Source organism: Ostreococcus tauri, assembly GCF_000214015.3.
Source record: "Ostreococcus tauri WGS project CAID00000000 data, contig chromosome 11, whole genome shotgun sequence".
Classification (NCBI taxonomy): domain Eukaryota; kingdom Viridiplantae; phylum Chlorophyta; class Mamiellophyceae; order Mamiellales; family Bathycoccaceae; genus Ostreococcus; species Ostreococcus tauri.
The window spans coordinates 587,109-595,548 of record NC_014436.2 but is presented as its reverse complement, the minus strand read 5'-3'; the positions used below and the strand labels follow the sequence as shown (position 1 = coordinate 595,548).

Here is an 8,440-nt window from a genome sequence, read left to right as displayed (position 1 = left end):
CATGAAGATGCTGGGGAAAGAGACGGCGTTCTGGTGGGATTGTGGTGGTACAACTTAAACCGCTCAAAGTGCGAAGAGCGACTGAAGCGTTTGAGAAAATTCGATGCCGACTCGAAGCATGCGCTCGAGTATCTCGAGACATGTGTGTTGCGCGAAGATGGCCGTGCATGCGTGAACACAGCGCACGACGCGCGCAAGTTGAAGATTTTCAGCGCGCACGTCCGCGACCACTTGGATGGCAAGTTGCCGAGAAAGAACGATGTGGCCACACTCGCGCGATGGGACCATGAAGATGCTGGGGAAAGAGACGGCGTTCCGGTGGGAAAGTGGTGGTACAAATTAAACCACCCAAAGTGCGAAGAGCGACTGAAGCGTTTGAGAAAATTCGATGACGACTCCAACGATGCGCTCGAGTACCTCGAGACGTGTGAACGAAGAAAAGCCAAGAAACAAGGCCGAAAGGCTAAATAAGGCTGATGAAGAGATGAATGAGCTGATGATGATAACGGTCTCCATGCGAATAGAAAAACATTGTAATTCATCTGTCGATACATCCAAGCGAGTTTCACGCGCGCTACACATTCAGATTTAGGATTTACTGTGAGACAGTGAGTACGTATCGACGAGCGCTTGTTGCATGGCAATGATGCGACTCGATCTCGGCAACAGCTCCACGGGCTCACGATGTGGGATCACGAGCTGTTCCACGGCCCTTCGTACCTCCTCATGGTCGTATTACAACGCCTCTCCAATCAGAGCCCTCTGGTGTCCATTTCCAGTGTGATTTCAAGGTCAAAAATCGAAAGGCGACAACGATGCTCACGAGCGCTGCGACAACGAGGCACTAAGACACGTCTGGGGGAAATACTACGAGCCGTTGTGTTCGCATTACAGTCTGCATTACATCAAAATGTGTACTTCTTGAAGCATCACGACGAGAGCGCGAATGTGTACGCGCTTCCGCTACCTTCTCTACCAAAAGATTCTTCAGTTGCTCCAACAATTATTGTTTCGTCGGACACGCACACGGAGGAGCCAAACTCATCGTATTGGCGAGGATCAGACGCAACAAGCTTGTTCGTTTGTGCCCAGGTCGCGCCTTGATGTCTGAATACGTATGCGCTGCCGCCGTACGATTGACCATTCGCTCTATCTTGACGCGCCCCGATGACAACCGTATCGCCAGACACGCTCACGGAGTAGCCAAACTCAGCGCTTGATTCGGGTTCAGACGCCGTGAGCTTGGCCTCCTGCGTCCATGTCCCGTCGGAGGCGCGCGTGAACACGTACGCGCTCCCATAGTTGTAATTTGTGTTTGTATCATGGTCATCATAATGTGCCCCGACGACAACCGTGTCGCCTGAAACGCTCACAGAGAAGCCAAACTCATCGCTTGAACCAGGATCGGACGCCGTGAGCTTGGCCTCCTGCGTCCATGTCCTGTCGGAGGCGCGCGTGAACACGTACGCGCTGCCGCTGTTCGATAGACCATTGACGTCATCATAACGTGCCCCGACGACAACCGTGTCGCCTGAAACGCTCACGGAGGAGCCAAAGTGATCGCTTGAACCAGGATCGGACGCCGTGAGCTTGGCCTCCTGCGTCCATGTCCCGTCGGAGGCGCGCGTGAACACGTACGCGCTGCCGCTGTTCGATAGACCATTGACGTCATCATAACGTGCCCCGACGACAACCGTGTCGCCTGAAACGCTCACGGAGGAGCCAAACTCATCGCTTGGACCAGGATCGGACGCCGTGAGCTTGGCCTGCTGCGTCCATGTCCCGTCGGAGGCGCGCGTGAACACGTGCGCGCTACCATAGTTATAATTAGAGGTACTATTGTGGTCCTCGTTCGGGACACCGACGATAACCGTGTCGCCCGACACGCTCACGGAGTAGCCAAACTCATCGCTCGAACCAGCATCAGACGCCGTGAGATTGGCCTGCTGCGTCCACGTACCGTCGGAGGCGCGCGTGAACACGTACGCACTACCGTGGTCACCGTCAGAAGTACCACCGCTTTGGTCGTCGTTCGGGACCCCGACGACAACCGTGTCGCCCGACACGCTCACGGAGGAGCCAAAGCGATCGTTCAAGCCAGGATCGGACGCCGTGAGCTTGGCCTGCTCAACGTACCGCCATCGTCGATCGGGTATGGGGACGTCCCACTTGGACATGAGCGCCGCGCGCACGCGCGCGCGATCAGAGTCGGATAATTTGGCGTTGAAAACCAAAACCTCGCCGATGAGGTTCGGGACGTGGTGACCGTCGAACGCGGCGCCGCCAATCATGACATTCGTCAACGTATTCGCCGTGTACTTGCCGCTCGTTTGGAAATCCACCGCACTCGTGCCGTTGTCGACGTCGACGAAACCGTCGCTCGAGCCAAAGTACACGTCGGCGACGTGCCACGCGTCGTACGACGCGTTGACGCTCGCGAAAGCCGAGCCGTCCGACGCGCTGAGACCAATCTTATTCGCCACGCCCATCTGAGACGTCCCAAAACCATAGCTCCCGGTCGAGCCTGTCGCGTGGGTGAAGATCACACCTAGCTCTGCGTACGCCAAGACGCGATAGACGATGAAAACCTCGGGTTCCGAGCCTCCGCCGGCGGTAAACTGCAGGTACTGCCCATTCGCGGTGAAGTTGATGGCGTTCAATCCAGCCTGGACGTGTCGCGCGTACGTCGGCGACCCGACGACTTGTACGTCCGTCGCTTTGCCCGTCGCGTCCGCGAATGAGGTCACGACGTCCCCCGACGTTTCCACCGTTTCGGAAAAGTCGAAACGATGCGCCAGACTGGATGGGTACGCTGTCGCCGCGCACGAGCTCGGCGGACCGTCGTCCGCGTCGTCGCACGTGAATCGCGCGTTGTGCGCCGTCGCGCCCTTGAACATGTCGGTGAGATTCGCCCCGCTCGCGATGCGCCAACTCGTGAGGTTACGACTAAACGTCGTCGCGCCGTTGAACATGTTGGACATATCGCGGACGCTATCGACGACCCAGGAGGAGATGTCGCGATTGAACGCCTTGGCGTTTCGGAACATGTCGTCCATGCGAATCGCTCGCGAGGTGTCCCACTTGCTCAAGTCTTCGTTGAAGAACTCGCGATCGGCGAACAAATCGTGCATGTTGAGCAAGCCCGTGGTGTTCCACGACGAGATTGGAAGTCCCGCCTCGCCGCACTTGTCCAGACATTGACAAGATCCGTCGAGCGCCTCTACGAAGCACGCGTCCACGGCTTGCTCCAGGGCGACGGAGGAGGAGAACGGCGTGACGTAACACGCCGACGGCGGGCCGTCCTGGTCGTTCGGACACTTGAAACTCTGCACGAAACGCGTATCGCGAAACATATTCCCCGTGTCAACGTCGGAGGATACGTCCCAGGATCGAATGTCACGGTTAAACGCAGACGCGTCCGCGAACATGTCGTACATCGAAGACGCGCCTCGGACGTCCCAACTCGTGATATCACCGTTGAACTGGCGAGCGCTATAAAACATCCGATAGAAGTTCGTCACCGCGCTCACGTTCCAGTTGTTCAAGTCTTGGTTGAACGAGTGTGCGTAATAGAACATGTAAGACATGTCCTTCACGCTCGAAACGTCCCACGACCCGATCGGTTGATTGAATTTACTCTGCCAAGAATACCAATCGTAAAACATGTACGACATGTCCGTCACGCTCGAAACGTCCCACGACCCGATCGCTCCATTGAAGGCCCTCGCGTTGTAAAACATGTACGACATGCTCGTCACCGCGGACGTGTTCCATCTCGAGAGATCTTGATTGAAACCCTCCTTTTCCTTGAAGAGTTCACGCATGTCCGTCACGTTTGACGTGTCGAAATCCGATATGTTGCGTCCGTCGGTGACGTAGCCACACGGATTTTTGTACGTGCACGTACACGCGCCGGAGCTGCTCCTCGCGATGCACGCCGCGACGGCGAGACGTAAAAGTTCGTTGGGCGACGCCGGATCGGGCGGCGGACTCGGCGGCGGGTTCGGCGGCGCCGGCGGTGGCGTCACGTACGGCGGCGGCGGACTCGGGCTCGGCGGCGGACTCGGCGGCGTCTCGCACGTCGTCCCGGACCAGTTCTCCACGCACACGCACAACCAGTTGGTGCCGTCGAAGCGCAACTTATCCCCGCCCGGGGGCATGCACTTTGGGGGCGTCAACGCCGAAGCCGTCGCGTTCAAAGCGTCGACGCGTCCAGTCAATTCAGTTTCTTTAGTTTTCAACTCTGTATTCGTGGCGTTCAAAACATCCAACCGACTCTTCAACCCATCGTCGGTTGCGTTCAACGAGTCCAATCGATTCACCAACCCATCGTCGGTTGCGTTCAACAAGTCCAATCGATTCGCCAACCCTGCGTCCACGCTCTTCATCGTCGCGTCCGTGGCGTTCAGAGCGTCGACGCGTCCAGTCAACCCATCGACCCTCTGCGAGATCCCGACGTCGCCGTCGTAACAGTGCACGTCGCCGTCCACGCGAACCTTTTCAGACTTTAGGACGATTTCAGAGCTCGCGCCCGAGGTCTCCACGTACACGTCGCCGTCGTCGTTCGACACCGTCACGCGACGGACCGTCGAGTCCTTCGCCACGGGCTACGATTTGAACGACCAAATCGATATCGCTCGTCAGTCATCCCCTCACATCGCGTCACGCGCGCGAGACGAGGAATCGTTACCCTCGGACGGCGTCGCGTCGTCGTCGTCATCGTCGAGTGGTCGCCTCTCGCGCGGCGCGTACCCATCGAACTTGCGCGCGCGCGGTGACGGCGAAGAGCGCCGCGAGCACCGCCGTCGCGCGCGCGACGCGTCGTCGTCGCGTCGTCCACCGCGCGGGCCCGGAAGACGTTCGAGATCGAAGTCGTCGAAGAGAATCATCATCATGAACAACACCCGCAGATTGAGCGAATTCGCGCGAGCGCGTCGACCGCGCGTCGGACGCCCTCGCGGTCGTCGCGACGTTCGGCATGACGAGCGACGCAGTGGAGAACGCGCGTGATTTTCTCGCGACGGATGCCCGCGACCAAGCACGGCTCCTGCTTTTGGTTCACGTTAACCCGCGATATCCGGTTCCAAGAGTGACTGAAGCGTTTGAGAAAATTCGATGACGACTCCAACAATGCGCTCGAGTACCTCGAGACGTGTGAACCAAGAAAAACCAAGGCACGAGGCCGAAACGCTAAATAAGGTTGATGAAGAGATAAATGAGCTGATAGTAACGGTCTCCAAGCGAACAGAAAAACGTTCCGTCCCGCGAATGACGGGACGCGCACAGATGACGGAGCGAGGAGACATGCAAATCACTCCCGGTGATGTCATTGAATAGGAAATACCTATTCAAGTTGTGGTACCATTCAATAGCAACAAATCTAACTAACTCCCTCGTATATGAACAACTCACCCAGCGTCATCGCCGCACTCTCAATCCCAACTCGGACAGACACGGCAAGACCTGCGGCATTATTTTTTCGTCGCGCCCCCCCAGGGAGCGAATGTAAAGACGGCACAACACACGATACATGCGTATCGTTACTTCTCATTGAGCGCACAAAAACGCGCTCGACTTCATTACCGAACATGCAGCCAACATTGATTTGAGCGCGATGAAAGCCGCTCCCGACGATGGTGAGTACGTCGCCACCCTTCGACGTAGTCGGCTCGATGGATACGATCGTCGCCTCGCGACACGTTGCCGCCGTTAGGACTCGCGCCCAATTCGGAAGAGGACAAAAGAATGGATTCCGTCCGAATTTAAACCTCCGTGGCACCCCCGCAGGACGATTTCCATACCCAGGCAGCGTCGGAATGGACTGTGTCGACGCGCTGTAAAACGCGCTCGGAAGCGCGCCGGTGAAAGAATTTCTGGTAAAATCCACGAGTTCGAGGTGATCGCGACGTATAAGCCACTCTGGGATCTCGCCATAAAACCCATTGTCCTGAAGTTCGAGTTTTCGCAGAAACTTCGGCGCCGCTAACGAGGGCGGAAGCTCTCCTGTGAACAAGTTTCCGCTCAAGTTGACGTGCACTAAGCGCGACATTCGCTCGAATAACGTTTCGGGTATCATACCCTCAAACCCCGAGCGCGACACGTCCAGGATTCTAAGGTCGATGCACTCGGAGAGCGATTCAGCGATGCCGTGAGTACCCAGACGTGGGTTGTCGTTCAATCGAAGGGACTTCAACTTCTTCATGCTACCCAACGACCGCGGCAGCGGCCCGGCAAAATTGTTTCTAGACAGGTGTAACTCAACGAGCTCTCCAGCCGCCTCGAAAGTATCGTCGGCGAACGATCCCGATATCTCGTTGTTCGATAGCTTCAAGAAACGCAAGTGCGGAGCGTGTCGAAAGAAATCTGCACACAAGAGCGCACCGCTTAGACGATTGTTCTCGGCGTTTATGATGCGTAATTCAGACGCATCCGGCGACGTAGATGCCTGGAGCGTTCCAGTGAATCGATTATTACTCACATCCAAAATTTCCAGCGCACCCAAGCCTCCGAACAGTTCGACGGGAAGCTCTCCACTTAAATTATTCGAGCTCACATCAAGTCTTTCGATTTCTCGCAGATTTCCTATAGCCGAGGTTAGCGTTCCCTCGAGCTCGTTATTGGCGAGCCGCAGATCCTTCAGGTGGCGCGTGAAGGAATCAAACGGGACGTGTCCACGAAGCATGTTCCCACTCAAGTCCAACAGGCGAAGTGAATTCAACTGATTAATGTTCCGCGGAATTTCACCCGTCAGTCCGCAGCGCGACAGCGTCAGCTCGTGCAGAGATTCAAGACTATTGAGCAACCAATCTGCAAGCGTTCCGCCGACATTCGCGTTTCCGGCGAGAGAGAAGTACTTGAGAGACTTCAACCCGCGCCAGGATTCCGGAATCGGGCCGACGAAGTCATTCTTGTTCTCTAATCCAGATTCTCCCAAGTAGAGCACTTCAAGTTTACCAAGCGTGCCGAGCGAATTAGGGAGTGGCCCGTGCATCGCGTTGGCGGATAAATCTAGATGCCTCAACTCCTGCAAGTTTGCGAAGTCCTCCGAGAGTGTGCCTGTGATGCGATTACCGGAAAGTACCAGCGACTGTAGCTGAGTCATTCTGAATAAATCCTTTGGTAAGCTACCCGAGAAAAGGTTATCGCTCAAGTCAATGTAGCGAAGCTCACGCACATGATCTGCGAGCGCCGCGAAATCAAGCGACCCCATGCACGCGACGTTGTTCAAATTGAGTATTAACTCTGTGACGCGCCCACCGACGCACAACACGCCGTGCCAAGCGTTCGCGCACGGCTCGCCAACGCCCCAGTTGCGAGTGTTACTCCATCTGGGCCCATTGCATTTCTCGTAGAACTCTACTAAACCGCGCTTGTCCGAGCTAACCGGAACCAACTTGTATCCATCGTCATTTTTTGCCGGCATCACCTCCACGACTCCGTCTTTCGTGATCCGTCTCGGTCGCGACTCCGGACGACCAGTTCCAACGCCACCTCCGCGCGAGTGCATCCACGTGTCGCCCCATACGAACGGTTTACCTGTCCGCGGGTTGACAAAGTGCTCTCCTTCGCGCCTTAACATCGCAAACATCTCTTCGCTCGGTGATAGCGCTTCACGCTCTCGCTCGAGCGCCGCTAACGCGTTCTCTCTAGTGGATAAAGCGCGCAGTTCAACCGCGTCGGAGACGCCGGCGCGTGATTGCCCCGTCCTCGACGCCCTCATCGAATCCAGCGAATCCGCGGGAACGATCCCGGCTATCCCGCCGTCGATCTCGCCGTTCATCTCCACCGTGTACTCTTCGTCTTGCGCGGAAACCGAATTTGAAACGTCCGAACGAAACGTTCGCTCGCGCGCGTCTCGACTGTCGCCTCGAAGCGCGTACTCCTCGAATCTCGGCGTCGTCGACGCGGACTCGCCCGCGATCGAGCCCCACACGCCATCCGCGAGAAGACCCGCCGCGGCGGCACCGCCCGGAGCGAGCTCGCGAAGGGCGAGCTCGGCCTCTAAAAGATGTCTCGGTACGTTCGGCTTTCCATACAATCGCGGCCGAGGCCGTGGACCGAACGCATCGGCGACGTGGACGTGGACGAGGACGAGTAAAACGACGACGCGCATCGCGCCGAAGCTCGAGTCATCGACGCGGGACGTTTGACCCGCTCGCGGCGCCCGCATCGCGCGCGTCGCGCCCGCGGCCTCGCGCGCGCGGGCTCGGGACTGGCGAGCGATGGAGCGAGCGACGGCACGGCTCTGGGGGACTCGGCGGTGGGTCATGACTCGTGTAGGGTTTAAGTGGCACGCAGCGACGCGCGTTCATCCGCATCCTTCATTTTCGTCTTCATTTCGAGCTACCGCCGAAGTTTAGGGTCGATCGACGAGGATAGATTTGATCGTCACTCGTCGTCCGTCGAAGACGATCGTCGAGGAAGACGTCGCGACGGAAAC

At 57.3% G+C, this 8,440-nt stretch overlaps 2 protein-coding genes across 2 annotated transcripts; both read right to left on the bottom strand.

Annotated features, from left to right (window-relative positions):
• Positions 1-929: 929 nt before the first annotated feature.
• OT_ostta11g03300 (Bacterial surface protein 26-residue repeat) lies at positions 930-4,980 on the bottom strand (the record flags this gene model as incomplete). Its single annotated transcript, XM_022983082.1, has 2 exons — positions 930-4,607; positions 4,753-4,980. 2 exons carry the CDS (start codon positions 4,978-4,980, stop codon positions 930-932), a joined length of 3,906 nt encoding a protein of 1,301 aa, XP_022840009.1.
• Positions 4,981-5,380: 400 nt separating this feature from the next.
• On the bottom strand, positions 5,381-8,170 carry OT_ostta11g03290 (Leucine-rich repeat, typical subtype; the record flags this gene model as incomplete). Its single annotated transcript, XM_003082104.2, has 1 exon — positions 5,381-8,170. One exon carries the CDS (start codon positions 8,168-8,170, stop codon positions 5,381-5,383), a length of 2,790 nt encoding a protein of 929 aa, XP_003082152.2.
• Positions 8,171-8,440: the final 270 nt, after the last annotated feature.